General features: G+C 32.3%; 1 protein-coding gene across 2 annotated transcripts in view; it reads right to left on the minus strand.

The window, feature by feature from the left end:
* PDE9A (phosphodiesterase 9A) overlaps window positions 1-26,653 on the minus strand; it is a 162,958-nt gene that overhangs the window by 74,160 nt on the left and 62,145 nt on the right. The window contains exons 1-3 of one of the 2 annotated variants that reach the window (XM_051984811.1): window positions 19,873-19,998; window positions 11,313-11,367; window positions 9,224-9,294 (exon numbers count right to left, since the gene is read on the minus strand). In XM_051984811.1, coding sequence (XP_051840771.1) covers window positions 9,224-9,294; window positions 11,313-11,367; window positions 19,873-19,915 — 169 coding nt within the window. In that variant the 5' untranslated portion in view covers window positions 19,916-19,998. Of the gene's footprint in view, window positions 1-9,223; window positions 9,295-11,312; window positions 11,368-19,872; window positions 19,999-26,653 lie in introns of those variants that run through there. The other variant, XM_051984810.1, reaches the window with a different exon arrangement.

Below are 26,653 nucleotides of genomic sequence, written 5' to 3' on the forward strand. Positions count from 1 at the left end.
CTGTTTTTTAATTTTTCCAGTGTATTTTATTTTACTTTGAACTTTATGTTAAAGTTGGGCTCTGTTCACCTTTAGGTAGAAATGATCTATCCCCAGCTTTAGGCTTTTTCTGCAGCTATTTTCAGAACTAGAGTTAGAGTTCTACATGTTTTGGTAATTCCAAGATGGTATGATGTGAGATGTGGTCACTGTTCTTTTTGTCCATGTGGTCTACATTCAGGAAGGACTCAGAATCTCTTGTGGTTGCAAGTTCTAGTGCTCCTCTGTTTTGGTACTGTGCCCAGGGCATCTACTCCCTTAAGACTGAGCATTCTCTTCTCCCTGCAATTGCAATACAGAACTCTTTTCTCTCTACAACTGTGATCTAGGACTCCTTATAGGCATAGAGTTGCCAATAATGCCAGCTGTATCCAGTGCCAGAAAAGGGTTCTCTTGCAACATCTGGGCTGAGAATCACTAAAGCTGCTGCTATTACTGCCATTGTTGTGCTTGTGTTCTACACTCTGGTGCTACAGACTTCTCTTGCTGACCTCTTTAATTTTCTTAGACTAGAAAAATGTCTCCTGCCAACCTTTTGTTCACTCTACTGCTCCAAAATTTTATTTGAGACATTATATTTTAACTAACATTTATTTCCTTCCAATTATATGTAAAGACAATTTTTAGTAATCATTTTTTACAAAATTTTGAATTTCAATTTTTCCCCTCTTTTTCTTTCTTCCACTTTTCTTAAAATGGTAAGCAATTTAATGTAGGTTATAATTTGTAAATGTGTTAAACATATTTCTACATTAGTCATAGAAGAAATAGACCAAAAGGGAAAAAAATCCAAAAAGTTGAGCAAAAATAGTATGTTTTGATCTACATTCAGAGACCACTAGTTCTTTCTCTGAATGTGGATAGCATTTTCCATTATTTATGTATATATTTTTTATTTATATATATTTCCTTTGTAACTCTCTTGGATCAATGTATTACTGAGAAGAGCTAAATCATTCATAGTTGATCATCACACAATGTTGTGTGCAATGTTCTCCTGGTTTTGTTAATTTTATTTTGCATCAATTCATACAAATCTTTCCAGGTTTTTTTAAATGTCTCTGCTCATCATTTATTATTGCATAACAGTATTCTATAACACTCATATACCACAGCTTGTTCAGCCACAATTGGTCAGGATCTCTGCTACTTCCAATTTTTTTTCTACCACAAAGAGAGCTGCTATAAATATTTTTTGTATATGTAGGTTATTTCCCCCCTTTTTAAGTGATCTTTTTGAGATACAGACCTAGTAGTGGTATTATTGGATCAAAAGATATGCACAGTGTAGTTACCCTTTGGGTATACTTCCAGATTCCTCTTCAGAATAGCTAGACCATTTCAACTTTTATCAATAGTGCATTAGTGTCCAAATTTTCTGACACTCTCTCCAACATTTATCATTTTCATATTATCCAGTAGGATTGAAGCATTATTTTAAAGTTGTTTGAAAAGGTATGATGGAAGGGTTTTGGTTGGATAGCTGTCCCTAATCCTTCATCTTAGCTCCATCTTATTATTTAATATGATTCTGAAAATGCTAAAAACAGTAATATGACAAAATAAAGAAATTAAAAGAATGAATACAATTAAAGAGGACATAAAACTATTCCTAATTACTGAGGACATTATGCTATACTTAGAAAATCCTGGGAATCAACAAAGATCATAATCAAGACAATAACTTTAGCAAAATTGTAGACTATAAAATAAGTCCTCAAAAATCAACATTTTATAATAATAACAAGAAATTGAGCAAACAACAATTGAAAGCAAAATCCCATTCCAAATAACTAGAAAATGCCTAACATATCTGGAGATCAATCTGCCAGATATGTAAAAAACTTCACTTATAAAGAAGCACTTATAAAGCGCTCCTTTAAAAAAAAGAACAACTTAAATAGCTTCAGGAATCTTCAGTATTCATGACCAAACTATATAAATATAATAAAAATGACAATAAGATTAAAATTAATTTACTTTTAATAATTCATCAAATATCAAGGAAGTAGCTTGTTAAACTTGGTAAAATAATTTGGAAAAATAAAATATCTATATCAAAGGGGGACAATGAAAAGAATCAGGGAGAAACAGAGAACAATGGTACTTCCAGACTCCAAATTGTATTATTAAAGTAGCAGTCATCAAAGTAAATTTTAAAAAATAGAAATAGATCAGTGGAACATATTAGACAAGAGAGAATCAGAAAAAAAAACAAAACCCAGTGTTTTATTTAAAAAAAAAGGAAAATATAAATTACTTAGGAAAAAATGCCTCAATTAATAAAAATTTTGGGAAAACTGAAAATTGCAGAAATTAGATCTAGAATAATGCCTTACTGCACATAGAATACATTTAGAATGGATTCATTACATGAATATTAAAGATCACACTATAAACAGTTAAAAGAGAAGTTGATCATAAAGCTCTCACAATTACTGATAGGAAGTGGATCTTTTTATTTATTATTATCTTACTTTCCCCCATTACAGTTTTTTTAAAAAACTGTAAAACAGTTTTTAATGTTCATTTCTATAACTTTGAGTCTCAAATTCTCTCAAACACCATCAGTTCTTTCTTTGGAGATGTATAATAGTTTTCATCATAAGTCTTTCAAAGTTATTTATCTTGGATTATTTTATTGCTGAGAATAGCTATCATTCATAGCTGATCATTTTACAATATTGCTGTTATTTTATCCACTCTACTTATCACTCTTCATCATCTTCTGTAAGTCTTTCCAGGTTTTTCTGAGAACATTTTGCTTATAGCATAATAGTATTCCATTATAATTATATACCACAATTTGACAGCCATACTTCAGTTGATGGATGTTACTTCAATTTCCAATTATTTGCTACTAGAAAAGAGTTGCCAGAAATATTTTTATACATCTAGATACAGAATTAGTAGTGGTATGGTTAGCAAAGGAAATACATGGTTTTATAGTACTTTGGGCATAGTTCCAAATTGCTCTACAGAATCAGGCTACAACTCTACCACCAGTACATTAATGTCTCATTTTCCCCATATTCTCTTCAACATTTGTCATTTTATTTTTCTGTTCTATTAGTCAATCTAATAGGCATGAGGTAACATCTCAGAATTGTTTTAATTTGCATTTCTCTAATTAATAGTGATTTAAATTTTTTTCATATAGCTATACATAGTTTGATAGCTTCATCTGAAAACTGTTCATATCTTTTGGTCATTTATCAATTGGAGAATGAGTCATCTTTTTATACATTTAACTCAGTTCTGAATATATTTGAGAAATGAGACCTTGCTTCAAATTTTTTCATAGTTATGATTTCTAACTATATTTCTTTCCATCCTATTTCCCTTCTGTTTATTCTATTCTTTTTCTCCTTTTACTTCATCCCTCCTTGAAAGTGTTTTGCTTCTGACTACTACTTCCTTTAGTCTGCTCTCTCTTCTATTATCCCCTCCTATCATCTCCTTCCCCTCATATTTTCCTATAAGATAAAATAGATTTCTAAACCCAATTATGTGTGTATGTTATTCCTTCTTTGAACCAAATTCCATGAGAGTAAGGTTCACTCATTCCCTTTTATCTTCCCCATCTTCCCCTCCATTATAAAAGCTTTTTGTTGCCTCTTTTATGAGATACTTTGTCCCATTCATTCCTCTCCCAATCCCTAATTTTATTTTATGATATCATCCCTTTCTATTCAAGTCACACTTATATTCTCTATCTATATTCCTTCTGACTGCTCTAATATGAATAAGTTTTTTATTTTCAATATCATCTTCCCATGTAGGAATATAAACACTTTAACCTTATTAAAAAGGCTTTATGATATCTTTTCCCTGTTACCTTTTTCATGCTTTTCTTGAATCTTGTATTTGGAAATCAAATTTTCTATTTAGCTCTGGTCTCTTCAGGAAGATCTTAAAAGTCTTTTATTTCATTGAATATCCATTTTCCCCCTGAAGGATTATACTCAGTTTTTTCTGGACAGGTTATTTTTGTTTGTAATCTTAACTCTTTTGTCCTCTGGAATATCATATTCCAAGCCCTCTGATTCTTTAATATAGAAGCTGCTAAATCTTGTGTTATCCTGTCTGTGGCTTCATGATATTTGAACTGTTTCTTTCTGGCTGCTTATAATAGTTTCTCCTTGACCTGGGAATTCTGGAATTTGACTATGATATTTCTTGGAGTTTTCACTTTGAAATCTTTTTAAAGAGGTGATTGGTGGATTCTTTCAATGTCATTTAACCCTATTTTATCAGAACAGTTTTCTTTGATAATTTCTTGAATGATGATTTTTTTGACCATGACTTTCAGGTAGTCCAATATTTTTAAGATGATATCTCCTGGATCTAATTTCTAGGTCAATTATTTTTCCAATAAGATTATCCAGATATTAGGAAACACCCTGTTTTCCAGAGCTAAGACCCAACAAGCAAATTGTGCTCTGAGTTTGGTAAAACAACAGCCTTTTGCACTCACCTTCTGGAACTGAAGGTCCCTTTACTCAGACAAAGATCAATAGGCCTGCGCTATGAGTAGACTTTTTTTTGTCACTAGACAATTTTGCCTCACTGTTGTTGTTGTGCCTTGCCACTGATGCTAAATTATACTGCTTGACTCTTTGTTTAGCCACAGATATATAAATTAAAGTTCAGCCACATCAAAGTAATTGCCCCTAAAAGGGATGGTTCAACAGCAGATGTATAATCTGTGTCATTCCTTGCAAGCCATATCCCTCACCTTGAAATTTAAATTCGGTTTGATTTCTGATTTTCCTGTCTCTAGTCTGCTCTATTCATCTCTACCCATCTACAAATTAGAGGCTGGTTTTGTCTTTTTGACAAGATATTTCACATTGTCTTCTATTTTTTCCTTCTTTTAGTTTTATTTTATTGTTTCTTGATTTGTTATAAAATTATTAGCTTCCATTAGCTCAATTGTAATTTTTAAGGAATTATTTTCTTCAGTGAGCTATTGAGCCTCCTTTTTAATTTGGCCAATGCTATTTTTTAAGGCTGCTTTTCTTCACTGAATTTTTATGTCTCTTTTCCCATTTGGTCAATTCTTTTTTTCAATGCATTCTTCTCCTCACTGTTTTTTTTTTTAACTTCTTTTACCATTTGGCCTGTTTTTAAAGGCATTTAAGTCTAATGCTTAATGTATATAAGTCTATTTTTAAGGTATTATTTTCTTCAGTATATTTGTGTATTTCCTTTACCAATCTGTTGATTTTCTTCTTATGATTTTTTTTGCAGCACTACAATTTTTCTTCCCAATTTTTCCTCTCTTCTCTCACTTGATTTTCAAAATCCTATTTGAGCTTATCCATGGCCTGAGTAAACTTCCTAATTTTCTTGGAAACTTTGGATGTAGGAGCTTTGATTCTTCTCAGTGTGTATTTTGATCTTCCTTATCACTATAGTAACTTTCTATGGTCATGATTTTTTTGTGTTGTGTTCTCATCTTTCCAATTTCTTGACTTTTAACTCTTTGCTAAAGTAGAGCTTTGTTTCCAGAGTGGAGGATGCAACGTCTCAAGATTCAAGGGTTTTGTGCAGCTGTTTTTCAGAGATACTTCTAGGGACTTGTAAGTTTTCAATTCCTGAAAGGTAATATGACCATAAGCAATCTTTTCTACCCTGGCACTATCAGAAGAGTCCCTCCTCTACTATAGTCCACAAGTTCTGGTGTACTAGTTGTCCTGGGACTGCCACTTAGCACTACAATCAAGATCTGGATATGGGAAAAGAAACAGAGTCCTGTTCCAGTGACAGCAGAAAGACCCCTATAATCGCTTTTTGAGTTATTTTTGACCCCCTTATTGTCTATGGACTGAGAACTCCAGAAGCACCTACTATCACTGAAGATTCAATGACTCCCAAGGCCTGCTTCTGGTTTGCTGTGGCTTGGTCTGTGCTCTACTTTCACCCAGACTGTCCCTGCAGAGCTTCTAACTTATCTTTGGCTGGAAAATTATTTCACCTTGTTCTTGTGTGGGTTCTGATGCTTCAAGAATTATTTTATGACATTATTTAAAAGTGTTCAGAGAGTGGAAAGAGTTCAGGTAAATTGTTGCCTTTACTCTGTCATCTTTGCAAGGAGTTATAATCTTTTAATTTTAATAATATTTTTATTTTTCCAGATACAAAAGATTATCTATTTATCTATCTATCTATCAGAAAAGATAGTTTTCAACATTCATTTTTGCAAAGCCTTGTGTTCCAAATTGTTCCCCTCTCTTCCCCAATCCCCTCCCCAAGACAGCAAGCAATCCAATATAGATTAAACATACAATTCTTCTTAATATATTTCCATATTTGTCATACACACACACACACACACACACACACACACACACACACACACAAACAGATCAAAAGGAGAAAAAATTCACAAGAAAGGAAAAACTAACAAACAACAACAACAAAAGATGAAAAATACTATGTTTCAACACATATTCTTTCTCTATAGTTCTCTCTCTGGATGTGGAGGGCCCTTTCCATCTCAGTAATTACTTTGAATCACTTCATTGTTGAAAAGAATCAAGTCCATCACAGTTGATCATAACATATTCTTGGTTTTGTGTACATTGTTCTCTTGATTCTACTCACTTCACTTAGCAGCAATTCATGTAAGTCTTTTAGGTTTTTCTGAAATCAGCCTACCCATCATTTCTTGTAAAACAACAATATTCTCTTATCTTCATATTCCATAACTTATTCAGCCATTCCCCAACTGATGGTCACTCACTCAAATTGTAGCTCCTTGCTACTACAAGAAGCATTGCTACGTATATTTTTGAACATGTGGGTTCTTTTTCTTCTTTTATGATCTCTTTGGGATACAGACCTAGGAGACATACTGCTGGATCAAAAGGTATTCACAGATTGATAGCCCTTTGAGCATTGTTAGGAGGTGTATTCTTAATTAAATATGAGAGAGAGAGGAAATTATAGAAAGTAAAACAGATAACTGAAAACATAAACTGAAAAATTTCTGTGCAGAATAAATGAACTTGTTTAAAATAAAAAAAAGGGTAATGGTTGAATGGGCAAAAATATTTATTTCATCTTTCTCCAATAAGGATTTGGCACCTAAGATACAGAAACAATTAATAAATATATAAAAGACTAACAGTCATTTTCTAATAGATAAGTGATCAAAAGATATGAACAGATATTTCTCAAAAGAAGAATTTGAAAATATTCGCCATCACAATGTTGACAACCACAAATAGTTCTCAAAAGAAGAATTTCAAAATATTTATAACCCTGCTCTAAATCAGAAGTAAAAAGAGATGTATGTCAAAACAAGTCTTTGGAGGGGCAGCTACGTGGTACAGTGGATAGAGCACCATTCGTGAAGTCAAAAGGACCAGAGTTCAAATCTGGTCTCAGAGACTTAACACTTCCTAGCTGTATGACCCTGGGCAAGTCATTTAACCCCAAATTGCTTCAGCAAAAACAAAAAAAAAGAAAACAAAACATGTCTTTGATTTTTACTTACTATCTTGAAAATTGACAAAGATGAGAATAACTTGTGATAGTATTGGAGGGGTTATAGAAGGGTAAGTATACTAATACATTTTTGGTGGAGATATTAAATGTCAATCATTTTGGAAAGCAAGTAGGTAAAGAAAGGGATTAAAATGAACATATTCTTTGAACTAGAGACTTTATTGCTGGGCTTATATTTTTTTTAAAAAGTGCATTAATAAAAAGAAAATCCCAATATATACCAAAATATTTATAGTAGTACTTTTTGTGAGAATAAATAATCAGAAACAAAGAAGATGTTCATTGGGGAATATCTAAACAAATAAAAGTAATGGAATTCTACTTTTCTATAAGAAATGATATTTCTGATGAATATAGAGAAGTATGAAAAGATATATAAAAAAAGTAATGCAGAGTAATGTCAGAAGATCCTTAACTCTGGAAATTGAAAGAACAATATAGACATAGACACACAAATAAAAAGTGAATGTAACAAAATTATAAAGCATGACTTAAATGAAAAATAAAGAATGGGAAGACATCACCCCCTCCTGGAGGTGAGAGGTCCACGGGTGTTGCACATTATATTTTCATATTTTTTCAATGTATTGCTCGGTTGCACTAATTTTTTTCTTCCTCTTTTTCTCTTTTTTCCCCTTTACTCATAAGCTTAGGTTATCAACCACCAATTACAATATAGATATAATTTGTAAATATTCCTAGTCATAATAAAAAAAAATCCACCAGAAGCCCTATCCATCAGTTAACTCATGGGCTATAACTTAGATAGACCCTTATTTTTTCCAAATGTGGAAATCTGTGCACCTTATTTTGCTCAAGAACAGTGCTTATTGATAGAGATGATCATCTTAAAGGGAGGCACACAGCTTCTGGCTTGTGCCAGAGGGAACTTTGTCATGAATAGTGGTATAAAAAATGCTTATCTGGATTTTATGAATCAAGTTGATGGTTTGTTCATAGTGTTTTTGAATTTGTATTATTAAATAATCTACAAGGTTTATTTGAGTGTAGTAAGTGTGTCTTATTAGCCATGTCACTTCTACTAAGTCTAAGTAATGGTAAGTCTGTATTAAGTGTGGACTGTGAGTAAAAGCATCTTATTGATGCTTTGTATATATTTGGGAATGTATACTCCAGACTGGTGAAGGAAATGTTTTGTTACTACTGCTATTGCTATTCCACTTTAATACATTTTTTTTTGCTTTGAGATTTTTTTCATTAATTGCTTGAATATTAAAATGGGAAGCACTGGACTGTGCTTGTGCAGATTCACAAAATACATTCAAATAGGAATATTTCCTTTGGGGATCCAACCCATCCATGTGAGTTGGGGAAAGAAGGTACTCTGGATAGCACCACATTAATAATGTAATAACAAGAAATAACAACATAAAAACTTAAATTTTCCTGATTTCTGGTATTAAAGATATGCCATAAAGTGGCCAAAATTCAAAATTATAAAGTTTAAAATATGGATTTATATTCACTATATACCCACAATGTATAATATGCTTTGAGATATTTATTCAAGTGAAAAGGGATATTTCTTATAAAACACTTCAGTAGGAAAGGTATGATCAACTCCTATCACTTACTCAAATTCAGAGAATATTAACTTCTTCATTGAACTATATTGTTCATTTTAATAATGTGGATATCAGGCACTTACATTCAAATCGTTTCTCCAGCATTGCCAAGTGATTAGTAACTTCAGTTTTCAGTTCATTGATTTTGAAAGCCCTAAGAATGAAAAAAGAAAAATCCATCAAAAACATTAAAATACAGAGCTACAGTATTTCATATTATACTTCTTTTGATGTCTTTTTGGTAGCAAAGGCAGATGCTTTCTGAAAATCATGGAGCCAATAAAAACAGACATAACTTTAGAGAAATAGAAAACATATATATGGTAGAAAAAACATGGTCAATCAATTATTCTGGATACACAAACAAAACACTTTTTCATAGACTTACAGTACTACTAGAGAAAACTACTCCAATCAGATAAAAATTTCTTAATTCATAAAAAATAAATAAAATTTATACATTTTTCAATTAAATGAGCAGCATCAAGAGAGCATGGTATACAATAACAGCAATACATCATATGTATGATGATACATTGTGAATAATGTAGCTATTCTCAGCAATACAATGATCCAAGACAATTCTGAAGGACATGATTAAAGGTGATGCTTATCACCAGAGAAAGAACAGATGGAGTCTGAATGCAGATTAAAGATACTTTTTTAAAAAATTTCCTCTATTTTTCTTGTTTTGTTTGTTTGTTTTGGTCTGTGTTTTCTTTCACAGCATGGGCATGTATTTTTAAAATTAATTAATTAGTTAATTTACTGATTGATTTCTGAGGCAATTGGGGTTAAGTGACTTGCCCAAGGTCACACAGCTAGCAAGTGTTAAGTATTTGAGGCTAAATTTGAACTCAGGTCCTCCTGTTAGGACTGGTGCTCTAACCATTGTGCCACCTAGCTGCCCCATGTATTTTAACTTCTGTCAACTTGCTTGCTTTCTCAGTGAGGATAGAGGGGAGAGAGAGAATTTGGAATTAAAATTTGAAAAAAGAATGTTAAAAATTGTTTTTATGTGAACTGGAGAAAAAACATCACTTTATATTACTTTTTCTTTTGAATCATAATGATTATATGTTATATCTTGTTAGAACTAACTATTTGATTACCTCTATTCTTACTTTCCATCTGGGATGGTTAAAATACTAAATTCAGGATTGGTGTCAGCACTCTCAAATTGAACAAAAACTCTAGATTATTTTTAGGAACTTATTAACATGACATTAAAAAAGTTGTAAATTATTTTAAAAACCTTCACACATACTTTCTTTCATAATCATTCAGCAGTTGTGGAAGAAAATTTGTAAGACACACAAATGATATACTGGAAACATTATAGTATGGTTTTAAATAAAGTAGAATTAAGTTAAGATGAATCTACCTTTAGTATGGTCAATAGAGGCTAGTTGTTAAAATAAAGGAGGAATTCTGTTAGAAGATATTTCATGTAATAACAGGACCCCTCAATAATGATATAATAGCAAAGCTTTAAGTTTTGCACCCTCTTTTTAAAAGAACCATCTCCCTTAATTTCCTCTTTTTCTTCTTCTCTCCTACTTTTTGGCATCCTAATTCAAACAAATTATTTCTCTTTTTAAAAAATAGTATTTCATTTTCCCAAATACAGGCAAAGATAGTTTTTAACTTTCACCTTTGCAAAGCCTCTTGTTCCAAATTTTTCATCCTTTCCCTGTCTTCCCCCTCTCCTAGACAGCAAGCAATCTGATATAGGTAAAACACATGCACAAATTATTTCTTTAAGAATATATTATACCTTAATTTATACTTTAATATATTTAACATGTATTGGTCATCCTGCCATCTGGGGGAGGGGTGGAGGGAAGGAAGGGAAAAATTGGAACAAAAGGTTTGGCAATTGTCAATGCTGTAAAATTACCCATGCATATAACAAAAAATACCATACATCCATATGTCTCTGATATTTTATTTTTCATTGTAGACACTCTTACCATTGACATACTTGTAGCTTGTATATGACTTGAATGTTTTTTTGAGAATTGCTGTGAGTTTCATCACCTAAGAGTTTCTTAAATTTAGCTAAGCTGTTTCATAAATGGCACTTGTATATATCTTTATCTAGATAAATAGATAACTAGGTATAAATGTCACTTATATGTGGATATAGATATGTATTTAAAGCATTTTTACCTTGAAAACTGCTCAGCAACCTGTGTCAACACACTTTGGAATAACTCCTCTTTTTCTAAAAAAATAAAAGGAAAATCAATGGAAAAGAATCAACAGATACTTCTCTATTCTAAGTTCAACATATTATAGGTACATAGGCATTTGTAAACCAATTCAGCACATTGAAGAGTTTGAATTATGTTATGTATTTAAATTCAACATAAGGCAAATTTCCTGGAATTTTAGTTCATCATAAGAATGGGTTTAGACAGAAGAAGACCTACAGCTAAAATGAATTTATGAGGTTCAGGTCAATGACATAAAATAGCTAAGGTATGGCTTTTCTGGTTTGTTGTTTTTCACTCATATTCAATAATGCCTCAGAGAAAGACATAAAATTACTCTGTGCAAGTCTATATCATTAAAAAGATATGAAATTACCCATGCATATGTTTTATAAATAAAAAGCTTTAATTTAAAAAAATAGATATGATCTGTTTGGTGATGAATTCATTTAATTCTGTTCAATGAAAATAATAAATTTGAAAATTAATTATTTGAACAAATATTAGACTCTGAAGTATGCTAGGCACTAAGTATAAGCATTTAAATATATATAAGTAAAACAAAAACAATTATAGACCAATTTGGAAGCTAAGTGAATATGAGAAAGGTATTGTGAAGATAGAATCAATAGATCTCAGGAGTTAAGGTGTGGAGAATGGAAATACACATGTACATGCAAATGCAAAATACATACAAAGTAATAGCAAGAAAGAGAGAATGCTAGTGATTGGAGTAACCAGAAATGGCTTTGTATAGGAAGTGGTAATTCATCTGTATTTTGAAGATTCTGGGATTCTTTGTGAGACAGGAGAAGATAATGAGGAGAGATTGCATTCTCTGCCTGAGGGATCATTTATAAAAATACATGGAAGCAGAGTATGAAATATATTGTATACAAGAAAATCATTGGGCCATTTTGACTAGAGCCGAAAATGTGGGAGAGGAACTAAAAATATATGTTCTAGACTAGAACTAGACTAGAAAGGTAGGCGGGAATCAGATTGTGAAGGGCTTTGAATGACAGTCTAAGGATGTCTAGTTTATCTTAGAGGCAAAAAATCAGAGGAAAAAATTAGATTTTTTTTTTTTTTGGTAAGGAAGGAAAATGGTGTTTATAGGCTAGACCTGATTCAGACTAGTCACCTGGAATGAAATGAAACACTAATCCTTTGTAGCTAATAATTAACAAAAGGAGTAATACTGAGGCGTGACAGAAAGGATATGCAACAAAATTACAGACTTAGCTCTGGTGGTGGTTTCCTTTGTTTTCATGTGGAACTGTCTCATATCAGCAGGGCAGGGTGTGATAAATAGTTGACAGTCTTGTTACTGTCAGGGCCTAATTGTTACTGAAAGGCCTAACTTTTCAAGGGAAGGCTTTTTTTTTTTTTTTTTTTTTCCATTGAGTGACTAGGAAGTCATTACAACATGATCTGAGACCATCAGGAAGTTATGTCAACAGCTAGGCAGCCTGAGACTTAGCTCCCTGGGCCAGGCAAGTTTTGGGGATAGCTTCTCTTGATTTTTAGGTAAAAGAATTAGTCTAGCCTACTTTGGAAGGAGAGCTTGGGTAGATATTGATCCTATAACATAAGGTCATAGTTTTGTTGGGTTTTTTTCGTTATATCAATCTGGCTTCTGTGTTGTTTGGAGGTAGTTGTAGACCAATTTGGAAGCTACTGCAAGTGAATATGAGAAAGGTATTATGGAGATAGAATCAATGAAATTTAATGATTTATTTGATATGGGGGTTAAGTGAGGAGGATTAAAAATTAAGCTCAAAATCTTTTATAAGTTTTGGTTTAAATGGCATTTCTTTGATTTTAAATGTTTGACTATTTTTCTTTGGAATCAGGATATTTATTTTAAAAATAAATATAAAGGAAACTAAATATATATTTACAATTATAACATTAAGAGGTATAGTTCAAAAAACAAAAGAAGCATAACTTAGGGATACAAATTAATTTTATTGGATTCAGTGGAGTACTGGATTTTGAGGGTCTGAACTTAGATTTTGATATTTATTAATTCTGTAGCCTTTCCCCACTCACTTTACTCCTCTGAACCTCAGTTTTCTTACCTATAAAAATGAAGGGTTTGGATTAGGGACTTTTTAGGTCCCTAGCTACAAACTTATTATATCATAGGTGGAAATACATTTAGGAGAGACATGAGAATTAATTTAATTTTAAAAGTGCACCAGAAGGTAGCTGCTACAATAGTGGCAGTAGCATCAGCTTCAGGAGATCTTAATTCTGGCATAGTAAGGGAGTTGGATACCTTATCAGAGAGACACATGACCCTTTGCTGATAAGAGGTACAGCATATTCTGATTGCCAACTCTATCACCCATATTCAGTCCTGAATCATAGTTCCAGGGCAGAGAGAAGCACTTCTGATCTGCCACAAAGGGATAGGGGTCCTAGTCACAGTTTCAAGGAGAGAAGTAGCAGCACTTATAGCTCTAGGGGAATGGGGGACTAGGTCTCAGGTCTAAGATTGAGAGTAAGGTTAGTTTTTTTGTGGCTGCAGGGAAGCAGAGGCTCTTCTTAGGTAAAGACCAGAATTTAGATCAGAAGAGCAGTCACCATACCTCTCCCCACATCACACTATTTTGAAAGCTATAAAAACTAGCAGATCCCACCAGAACTAGCTTTGATGATAACTGCAAGAAAAACTTTACAACTTTACCATCCCTAAATAAGCAGAGTCCACATTTAAGAAAAAGTTCAAAGTCAAAAAACAAGGTAGAAAAATGAGTGAGCAACAATAACAAAAAAAGCTACTTTAAAAGCTACTGGGTAGTAAGAAAGACTAGAAATAAGATTAACAGAAGAAAATACTGGGAAAATGGCAACAAAGACTCCAAGAAAAATACTAATTGGACACAAGTCCAGCAAAAATTCCTAGAAAAGTTAAAGAATGAGATTATATTGATAGAGGAAAAATTAGGAAAAGAAATGAGTTATGAAAGAAAATTATGAAAAGAGAATTAACAGCTTGGCAAAAAAGACTCAAAAAACACTGAAAAAATTAGCACCTTAAAGAAATAGCCATATGGTAAAAGACACATAAAAATTCAATGAAGAAAAGAACCTGTTAAAAAGTGGAACTGGTTAAATGGAAAAAGAACAAAATCTCACTGAAGGAAATAATTGCCTAAAAATATGAAATGTGCAAGTGGAAGCTAATAGCTCCATGAGACATTAAGAAACAATAAACAAAGTCAAAAGAATGAAAAAATAATAAAAGAAAATGTGAAATATCTCATCAGAAAAATAATTGACCTGGAAAATACATCAAGAAATGTGATTTAAAGAATTATTGGCCATGATCAAAGAAAGAGCTTAGGCATCTTTTTACAAAAAAAAAAAATGATCAGGGAAAACTCCTCTGATGTCTTAGATCCAGAAAATAAAATAGAAATGGAAAGAATTAACTGACAATCTTTTGAAAGAGATCCCAAAATGAAAACTTGCAGTAATATTTTAGTCAAATTCTAGAGCTGTTGGTCAAAGAAGAAATATTGTAAACAGCGAGAAAGAAAAAATTCAAATATCATGGAAACACAGGAACAAATAAAATTTAATGGCTTCCACATTAAAGGAGTGGAAAGCTTAGAACATGATATTCTGGAAGGGAAAAGAGCAAGGATTACAATAAAGAATAATCTACTCAGGGAAACTGAATGTAATCCTTTGGGATAAAATGGATATTAATGAACTAGAGGATTTTTAAACATTCCTGATTTTTAAAAAAAGACCATAACTGAATAGAAAATTTGACATCTAAACACAAGATTCAAGAGAAACATAAAAAGCATAATTATAAAGAATTCAATAATATTAAACTGTTTACATTCTTACATAGGAGGATGATATATGTAACTTAAGAACTTTATCTTTTTTTGTTGTTTATAATTGGAAGGGGTCTAAGTAGGTAGAGGATTTGAATGTGAGTCAATTATATTGTGAATCTATTAAAAAACAGAAAGGAAGAGAAAGAGATGCATTGAGAGAAATAAAAAGGGAGAGATAAAATGAAGAAATGAACCAGGAAGAATTTTTATCTTGAAGGTAAAATAGGGAGAGGTGGTGGGCAATACTTGAACTTCACTCTCATTGGAATTGATTCAAAGAGGAAAGAATATATATCACACTCAATTTTGTACAGATATCTATTTTACCCAATGAAGAAAACAAAACAGACTTTTGAGGGACAGGGATAAAAAGAAAAAGAAGAGAATAAAGGAAGAAAATATAATGGAAGAAAATACAGTTAATCATAACTCTGAATGTGAGTGGTATGAGCCCATTCAAAAAATGGAAGTAAATAGCAGAATGGATTGAAACCAGAATCCAACAATATGTTGTTTATGAGACACTCTTGAAACAGAAAGACACACAAAATTAAAACAAAGGTTTGGAACAGAACTTAATATGCTTTAGCTGAAATTAAAAAAAAAAGATAGGGGTAGCATCCATGATCTCAGATGAAGCAAAAGCAAAAATAGCCTTAATTAGAAGAGATAACTGGGGAAACAACATTATGCTGAAAGATACACTAGCCAATGAAAATTTTTTTAAAAATACATCAAGTTTAAGGCATCATGTCTCAGCTATTTAAGGAACTAAGTCAAAGTATAATAAGTACTATTCTTCAATTGTTAAGTGGTTAAAAGCTGTGAACAGATAAGAAGTTTTCAGAAAAAAATCAAGACTAGCTCTGGTCATGTGAAAAGCAAATTAAAACATTTCTGAAATACCAACTCACACCTATCAAAAAATGATAAATGCTGAAGTGGATGGGGGAAAATAGGTACACTATAGTACCATTGCTAAGTTGTGAATGGATCCAACTGTTCTGGAGAATAATTTGGAACTATACCTAAAAGATTATAAAAACTATCCATAACCTTTGACCCAGCAATACCACCAGTAGATTTCTATATCAAAATTTCAAGGAAAAAGGAAAAGGACCTATATGTACAAAGATACTTACAGCAGCTCTTTTTGAGGGATGCTCATCAAATGGGGAATGGCTGAACAAATAGTGGCATATGGTTGTGATGAGGTACTATTGTGTTATGAGAAATGCCTGGAGGGATGGTTTCAGAAAAATGTGTAAAGAGAAATGAAAAAAAATGAGAGATTGCCATGCATTGTAATAGCAATGTTGTCATTTTGATTAACTGTGAAAGACTTGGCTACTCTGATCAATACAATGATCTAATTCAGTTCAAAAAGATTCATAATGAAAAAACACTATATAATTCCAGAGAGGGGACTGATGAACTCTGAATTCAAATTGAAGTATAATTTTCTTACTTTATTTTTATTGCTATTTTTGGACAATATAGCTAACATATAAATGTGTTTTGTATGATTTAAATGGATAATTGATATCATTACTTGTCTTCTCAGTGGGTAGAGGGGGATTGAGAGGAAGAGGAGAGAGAATTTGGAACTCAAAATTTAAAAAAGAAAAAATGTTAAAAAAATAAATAAATAATAATTGTTAAAAGCCGTGTAGAGATCACCAAATTAAAACTGAGAGGAATAAAAAAAAGACACCCCTGTCTCCCCCCAGTAAAACGTATTTATAATCTCCTTCTGTAAGTCATTTAAAAGTTTTTTTAAAGAATGCTTCAAAGAAATATGGTGCTATTGATTTTGAAGTTAGCAGAGAAAAATGTTCAAATAACAGCAAGTGTAACACACCCCCTTTGAAAGTGACTAAGACTGTTAGAGTGGACATTGAAGTTGGATGATTCCAATTCAGTATGGAAATCTCCAGTGTATCCTGACTCAAAGACTAAAGGGATTGTGAACACGTCTGAAACAGCAGTATCCCAAAAGCTTCAATGCCACCCCAAAAGAAATGGAAAAATAGAGAGTACAACCATGGTGGATGGAAGACTTCAATCACAAACCCATGAGAAATGAAAATCGTAGACAGTGCTAGAAACTCCTCATTAAAGATGAGACAAGTGGGGCCAGAAAGGTTAAATATATTTTCTGGTATTACACAGCTGATAGAGAAAGGTTTTGGATCCAGTTTCTCTGAGTCCAAATCTACTACCACAGTACTAGACAACATTCCCTTTAGCAGAGGATGCTGTGACTTTACTATTAGCACTATGTGATTAAAAGTGGGGAAAATCAGGCAGAGTAATGCAGAGGCTGCGTTTGAGCTATGGAAAGTTCTGCTGAAGTCTACATTTCCATTCTTTGTCTCTTTCCCCCACCTTTTTATTCTTTCTAAGGAGAGATGAATGTGCTTTACTAATTCCTGTTCATTAAAGTCTCTTTGCTTTCCATTTTGCCTCTTGATCAAAAGAAAATGATTTTCTCCAAGACCACATGGTCTTACTTTAACCCTCTTATGACATTCAAGTGGGAAGATTTAAGCATATAATCTAAAGGACATTGATGTTTTTTTTTTTTTTTTTTTTTTACCTTAAGGTACAAATGATTAGTAAGGATAAGAAAACAACATTGAAATAATTGATTACTAATTGTTCTTCATGTCAAGGATATTTATTTAGGTACTATATGGGTCCAGAAACTGAATTCCCTTATTCAATTTGTTGAATATTAAAAAAAAATGTAGGCAGAAATAAAATCTGCTAAAATTATGGATAGGGCCTGGAGGCAGGAAGACCCAAGTTCAAATCTAGCCTCAGACACTAACTGTGTGACTGGGCAAATCATTTAATCATGTTTGCTTCAGTCTCCTCATTTTGTATAATCTAGAGAAGGAAATGACAAACCACTCTGATATCTTTGTCAAGAAAAGTCCACATAGGAACAAGACTGAAACATCTGAACAATAATAACAACAATGTTATGGAAATATTATTGTTTGGCAAACCCGACTAAGTGACTATTAGGATTATCAATGCCCCTAATATTTCTTTCTTGAAAGAAGTCAGTTTACTTTTGGGAAAATTCCAGAGAGAAACTGAGCAGAAATTAGTCCCATGTTAGCTCAATTTCAGGAAACTATTGGGAAATCAAAAAATTGTATGCTATATTGGAGATGCCAATATCACTGTTGGGTAGAATAATATCTGTTCTCCTTATCTCTAAATTTGTTCTCAGAAAACAAATCAGAATGGATATGGAATCAAGTCAATATCTAGACTGAGAATAATCTAAGATTTATTTGAATTAGATCATAATCCCAGCATCTATCCTGAAGTACTTCAAATCTGATCTGGCCCTGGGGCGAGGGAAGCAGATGGACGCTGATTCTCCTGCTGTTTTGTCAGCTTGCTTTTACTAGCAATTAGGTCATTACAAAATTGTTCCCTTACCACCATACCATTTGCACATAGTTAAATTTGTTTGTTTTTTGTTAATATCTGATTTCCTAGTTTGCAAAAAAAAGAGAAAAGAATGGAAAATGATTTAAAATAACATCATAGAACGGTGGATATCACAGATCAAAAATTTAAACCTCTATCTTCTAACACCAAATCCAGTTTACCAACTGATTCTTTTTCATAGAATTGGAGGAATAAATGCTTCTAGAAACTTTTAAAATCCATTTAAATCTAGATGACTGGATAGGTCAGTATCTAGTAACATAAATTAAATAACTATAATTGGTTTATTTGATTACACTAGGCAGATAAATTATGTTGATCTGACCCTGGAAGTCTGGTTTGATTAATTAGTTTATCAACTTATTTCTAAATAATTTTAATTTGTAATTAAAAAAATAAAATGTATGTCTCAGATATAAAAAAAAATTAGATAGTATGATGTTATATAGTGGAAAGGGCACAAGATTTGAAGTCAGAGGGTCTGGATTCAAATTATGGATCTATCATTTATTATCTGTGACTCTGTGCAAATAATTTCTGCTCTAGTTTCCTCTTCTGTAGAATGAAGTTTTAGGCTCAATGACCTCTAAATTCCCTCCCAGTTCTACAAAGCAACATGGACCTTGAATTCAAAACATATAAATTTGGGTGAGTAATTAAAAGCATACTTTTTAAAATCTAGCTGTTTTGTACACTGAATACTATTATACAAACCTGACTTATGTGAGTATTGCATATTATTTTAAGATGTTTCATTTTTTCAATAAAAATAAACTGCTATATTGTAAACATTTCCGAATGGCTTAAGGCTACTACATTAAAAAAAAAATTCCTTATCATAAGGCTGTACTAGAGACAATAAGCCATGTCAGTCCATATTTCCTCAACATCTGATTTATCCAACTGGAAGATCTCAATGTCACCCCTCCCGTCATACCCACAGCAAACAAATAATCAAACAAAATATACTTTTTTTAAAAAAAAAAAGTCTTAAAAGCCTAAGAGTCAATTTGTTCCCTTTGTCATTTTCTGACCCCAGATTTGCCAAACATGAGAAAATAGAAGTTCCGCAAAAGGGAACAGGAAGAGTTTTCACTTGTACAATAGGAAAGAGTCGACACAAAAGCAACCTAAGCAAGACTTGTTATTTTAGACTTTTAGGAGAACTCCAATTCCACTTACCATTCCCAGCACATTGGATACCATGAAATCTGGTGCTAAGCATGAGCACAGAGTCTTTTCTGTTTCTGTTTATTTTGTTGTTTCTCCATCACGATGATGGTGATTACAGGAAGAGGAGTAGGTCTCATTGTTCATATGTGCAGCTGAAACTCTGTTCTACTTTCACTCTGTCCCTATCCTACAACCAATCAAAACACTCTAAAAGTATCAGTACATTTTAATACAAGGAATGACCATTGGTAGTTTATTCTTTATAGATGTAATAAAAATAAAATTAAAAATGAAGATATGTGTCTTTACAACTCTAGAATGTTGTAAAATTATATGGTTAGAAATGACTTATGACTTTTCTCTTAAAGAGACAAAGGCCCATTTTTTCAAATAGTCTATTTAAATAGGAAAGCACAGATGAAACAAATGAAAAGGAAGAAAATGAAAGAACATTTTTGAATTCTGATGTCCTTATTAATGCCTAAATTTGCTTATGCTTTCATTTTAATGTATTTTGTGTTTAATCTGCTTAGGTTTTCAGTTTAACCTATTTAGTATAACTTATTTGTGATTTCAGAAGCAAAATGTGAAGGAAAGTATTAATGGCCAATACTAATTATGGGGTCATTCCATAAGTCTTCTCTGTTTTTGAGGAATTGCTTTTTTCCCTCTCTCCCTATTTTTAATTTAGCTTGAAATATTTACATATGATTTTTTCTCTCTACCTGGATTCTTTACTCTGATATTCTTATAGATTCTTTCTTAGTGCATGATCTGAAGCTCTTAATTTCTATGACCTCTCGATCTACAATTCCTTTATTGCTCTCTGAGTGGGAAATTGGAAATTGTTGTGGAGTAGGAGAAAGAGAAGAGACTCAAAATTGAAGAAATTGTTACTTCTGTATACTTCTACCTCTGCCTTGGCTAACTGCCTTTCTCCTCCTTTCTAGTTCAGGACTGTGCCTTACTGCACTGCCTCACAATGGTGTTACACCCAGATATGGCAGGGTAAAGCTGTTCTTTCCTATGGAAAAGTAACAGCAACATACTTTCAAAGTTACGCCTCTAGAGATCTTTGACAATCTTCTTTGTCTATAATGATGGAGTTTGAGGGAAGAATTAGGCACAAAGTTTTATAGTAATTATCTTCAAATAATTTTAGATAAATTCAACAGGGGCTATATTAGGAAATAAAGATAGTCTGTATTCCTGCATGTATTCTATCAACTAAGTGTGCCTATAGTGAAGCCTGTAGTGAAACCCAATTCTTGTTTTTAGGCTTATGAGAAAAATTTTGCTGTATCAAAATCTTTTTCAGAAGAATTATAAGACTAAAATACAAAGTGATGTGATATATTCCTAGAACTGTTGTGAAGATTTAATCTATATCTAAATATCTATCTATATGTATATATATATATATCTATTTGTATCTATCTATCTATTTATCTATCTGTATTATGAGCATCCTAGGCAGCATTTCAGGTGCTAAAATAATGATAGTTGCTCATGGCAAGGTGTGACTTAACCTTATACCAGAAAAGGAATATAGTTTATGGTTTTTCTCAGCAGTTGGTATGTCATAAAATTATTGTTTGAGATTATTAAAGTTTTGGGATTATTAGATTTACAATTTATAGCTCCAGAATCCCTATCTCTGTTAGTCTGAAAAATTTCTAGCTCTCTTTCAACACTAGATGTTGACAATATACAGGCAATGAACTCTTTTGTAACCATAGAACAGTAAAGTAAAATTGCAAAGAAACTATCAAACTTTCTATTCCAGAGCACTTTGCCCAGTTGTCTCAAAATCACTTTCCAATGACTTACTTTTTTGAAGTACCCTGAGGAACATTCCTATACCACTTGCTACTACAACTCACCAAAGGGATTAAAAAGAGGGTTATGCTACTGGTAATGCCCTGAGGTATAGCCTTATATAAATGCTGGTAGGCACAAGTACAGAAAGTAGTGTTGGGGATTCAGAAGTATCTCTACTCTTATTAATTACAAAGATTTTTGGAAACTATTCTTACGACTGTTTTATCTGTGCTCTCCACATGCTGGTTCCTGCTCTGGCTGCTAGTCTGATCCAATTCTTCTGTGCTTCCAAATCTTCCTCCTCTTTTCAGATAAAAGTTCAGATCCCATTCAGTATGCTGTCTGCTTTCTGCCAGAATAGCTGATAGGACATTTCCTTTGGGCTAAGGACATACCTTCCACTTGATCTGAGAACTTTAATTCCCTAGAGTTAGTTAAAACGACTGAGTCTCAGTTAGCAGTGAACAAATGTCTCTCATCCTATGCATGGTAAAGGGGAAAAAAAAAGGGAAGTTCCCTGAAGTTTCAAAGTAACATGGGAGGAGGAGGAGGTGAGCAAGTTTCTCAGCTTTGTCACAGCTCTGTCCTTTTTAGCAGCTTCCTGCTCACCAAGATTCTCTCCCCACTCACTTCCCTAGGAGAAAAAGATAACCTACTCCAAGGTCTGATTTTCCTTATATAAGGAAATTTGTGTAACTTGTTCGTTACACAAATATTTTCAAAGGGCAGAGACAAAGATAGGAATCAAAGTTCTCAAAAATTTAATCCTTTAATTAAGACTAATTGATAACATAAATTAGTAGCAATTAGTAGTAGAGCTGAATTATATTCTTATCTTCTAAATAGAATCACATGATATTAAATGGTAGAAAATATCAAAAAGGAATAAATATGAAACATTTTATATAAAATGCATACTTAACTTGAATGTTAATCCACATGATAATTTATACTTCTATGTGATGAAACTAGTTGTTTTTTTGTGATTAAGTTAAGGAATAAAAAAGTAGAAATTCAATGGGATAAAATGTAATCTTTCAGCAATTGAATTATTAATATTGTATTGAATATTTTTCATGCAGGCTTATGATTTTTATTAATGTAGGGAATTCCTGGTGTGGTAACTCCTCAATCCATTTCGATCCTTACTGCTAAGGCATTGAATTTAGGTGACTTTTTCCATGGCAATGGAGCTATAAACAGGACTTGAACTAAAGTCTTTTAAAAAATAAATTTTAATGATATATTTTGTTTTTGCATTGCTTACCTTTCCTTTTAAATAGCTTGTCATTTGTATTTTTCAGTAAACACATATTTTATATTAATCTGTCCCTTGTCTTTTCCCCTGTCTCTTGCCAAGCAAATTAAGAACAAAACAAATTTAAAGTCACAAATGTGAAGCTAGACTTAGGCAAAACAAATCCCCTATTAGCCATGTACAGAAACATCTTTCTCTTCATTTAAGTTCATCATCCCTTTATCAGAGAGTGAGTGGGATATTTCATTTTAATTCTTTTGGACTTATGTTCCATCCTTGTGTTCAGAGGTTTAAAGAGTTTGAAAGTTGTTTTTCCCCATAATATTCTATTTCTGCTCACTGTACTCTCCATCTTTTATAAAGATATTTTGAAGTTGCCTATTTATTGTGGCACTGAAATATTCCATCACAAACTGTACTACAATTTGTTTAATCATTCCCCAACAGGACATCTGATCTCATGTCTTCCTAAGATTAGTCTGTTCTTCACGATATCTTACTGCCTTTCAATTAACTGCATTAAAATACAATGCTAATAACTCCCCTCAAAAATTCAACATGTAATGTGTGTGGTAGTGGTGGGGGAGAATGTCAAAATAGGGTCATAAGGGTGAGGATAATACATAATGGGGATACAAAATGGCCCAAAGACCATTATAGCAGCTGTGAAGACCTGGCAAGAAAGCTGAAACTGGAAAATGGACTGGTGTTATTCTACTAATTGGAATATCACACTTGTTTATGTGACATAATTATTTCTAAAAAAAAAAAAATAGTTGACATAGCAGAGGAATATTGACTAACCCTGCTAGAAATCATTGCAATGATTAGCTCAACTTGAAAGATAACAAAGTAAGTTGTGCCTTTCCATGTTCTGGTACCACTAGACAAATATGCACATTAGATCAAATCAGAAATACCAGTACCCATCTGGTAGAAATACTTCAGTGAAGATGACATTGGCCATTAAAAAGGATGAATCATAAATGTACATGAAATAGATGAATATTTTTATTGTGCATAAGTAGTATATCATAACAGAATTGGGAATATATTAACAGTTATAAGTAAGGGTTATATGCTATTCTTTTTTCAATGGAACTTTCAGTTCCAAGGCTCACAACAATGTATTGCTGACTAGTATTGGGCAATAGTAAGAAATGTCTTCTTCCCTAAAGCTAGATTAGATAAGAAATGAAATTGAGAAGCTATTAAAATCTGAAAGGGAAAAGATGGAGAGCCTGAGGCCTGAGGTCACTGAAAATATACAAACTCCAGAAATGATATTTAATAATGAAAAGTATATAAAGAAGATAATATCAATGTGAAATAATTTTCAATGTAAGATGGGCATATTAAATTGGAACACCAAAAAGCTCCTTTTGAATTTGACAGGATGAATCTGATTATAAAGCTGGCATTTGATACATTCATCCTGAATACTTGACAGAAATTATAAAATTACTTAGACATAGCAATACAATGCCATACTAAGAATGATAAGGGAAAAGGTGGAAGTATTGAAGAATATTTCATCAAATACCAAAATGGGAGAAATAAATAAAGGAAAAAGCAAGTATGAAACACTTATTTGCTATCCACTGTGATAAGCATAGGAAAGTGCAAATGCATATAAATAAGACAAACAAGGGCTTATAATAAAATGGGGAAGACAACCTATAAAGAGGAACTAGAAATCACAAAGGATAAGCTTGTTTGCCATAGCATGGTATAGGATTGGTCAGAAAGTGGTGAGGTGTCTTGGTTTTAGGGAAATTAAGATGAAAACCCGCCTGTTTTTACCCAGGGTATCTAAGGCAGAGTCTAAGCTCCACTGGGAGGGAGATGAAGAAGATGGCTAGTTTGTTTATGATATGCTTTGGAAATGTCCAGAAAGTGATGTAATGACTTAGTTTTAGTCAAGATAATATGAGAACTCGCCTATCAGAGCCCAATATTCCAAGGACAGAATTCAGGTCCAAGTAATTCTTGGAGTGAAGGAGGATGGTTAGAAGATCCTCAAAAAAGTAATGGAAAATTATATCATTATCTGGCTGATACATGCAGCAGAAAACTTGAACACCTGGTTCCTCAATTAGTCAATCAATCACTTAACTAGCATTTATTAAGTACCTACTGTGAGCCATGAACTATGTTAAGAATGAAGGGCAAAGAAAAATTAAAGGCAATAAAAAGAAACATGCTAAAGGAATATAGAAAAATTTCAGAAATTCTAGATTTCTTTAACAATCAAAAACAAAAATAAAAAAGATTAAGGAAATACAAAGAGACAAAGCAGTAGGAAGAACAAAATAATTCAATACCATATAAAAACGTTGCTACAGAGGCTTGAAAGGTAAAGAAATCAGAGTGAAGTGAGAAACTAGGAAAGAGGATGTAGAAAATGTCTGGTCATCTATTTGGTCACAAGAATTCCAACACAATATAAATACAAACTGAGTTTAACATGAAAAAGAAAGTTTATATTTTATTATTATTATGAAAGGCAGAACAGTTATAACAAGGTCTCACATTCAAGTTTTTTTGCAAAACTGGAAAGCAACACAACTAAATTTCATGATTATTGGCTCAGAGGTTTCACATTGACAAATACATTATTAATAAGTCACTTTACTAGCTTCCTCCTCAGATGCATGTGAGTTTTCTACCTTTCTTGTTTGCACATAGTAAGTGTTTAATAATCCTTTTTCTTTCATTCATTCTTAACCAAAGATATGCTCAAAGGAGAACATCAGTGATCACTATAAATATAGACCAGTTACATGTTTATGCATTTAACTTAAATAATGAAAAAAATTTATTCCTAAGAATATTTTACAAACACTTAAATAAGACAATATATTGTCTGGCAAGAGAAAATGTGCACCACAAAGTTTCAAGAGTATAAAGAAAAATAATATCAATTAATTAATTAGGGGCCAAGTAAACTGAAAGTATCCTAACATTTCTTTATGATTATTGGAAAGCCTTTGACTCAATTTCTGCATTCACAATATACTACAAATATAGAAACTATCTATAAACATATTATGGCATTTGCATATATATTCAATAAAATTAATATACTACATATAATCTTTGTACGTAGTTCTTATACAAAAATATAATATTTGTTCAATATAAATATATAATAAAAATGCTATTGTACTTGATGTCTACATGATAAATTGGTTTCTATTAAAACATTCTGCCACCAAAATGTGAAGAATATTTGATATTAAATATGGCATTCTTCAAGTAAAGATCATCATGATTCTTTCTAGCCCTGAATTCTTAGCTCTGATACTCCTGAATAGAAATGTGTAATAATAAAGACAGTAAGAAGTTCAATTGAGCACAGCATCTCTATTTGTCATGTTGTTGAGTTTGTTATCCAAAGCCTCAGGCCCATTTGGAGTTTCTAGAGGCCAATAAAAGCTCAAGGACAGTTTAAAAAATCTTAAGTCTGTATGGTGGAGGAATTATATCCTATATCCCTTGACCTCCTGAACAGTTTTTTTAAAGCAACTTATTTAGCTTTAAGATTATAACTGGACAATTCTGATTTCAGGAATGCAAGAAACATGGCATAAGCACTATTGGAGGAGGGAAAAAAAAAACTAAAACTGGAAGAAGCAAAATAAAACAGAGCAAAGAATGCAGTAGCCATTTGAAAGAGTGACTCAATAGGGGAGAAAAAAATATTAGCAA

The sequence above is a fragment of the Antechinus flavipes genome, chromosome 3 (genome assembly GCF_016432865.1).
Source record: "Antechinus flavipes isolate AdamAnt ecotype Samford, QLD, Australia chromosome 3, AdamAnt_v2, whole genome shotgun sequence".
In the NCBI taxonomy this organism is placed as follows: Eukaryota; Metazoa; Chordata; class Mammalia; order Dasyuromorphia; family Dasyuridae; genus Antechinus; species Antechinus flavipes.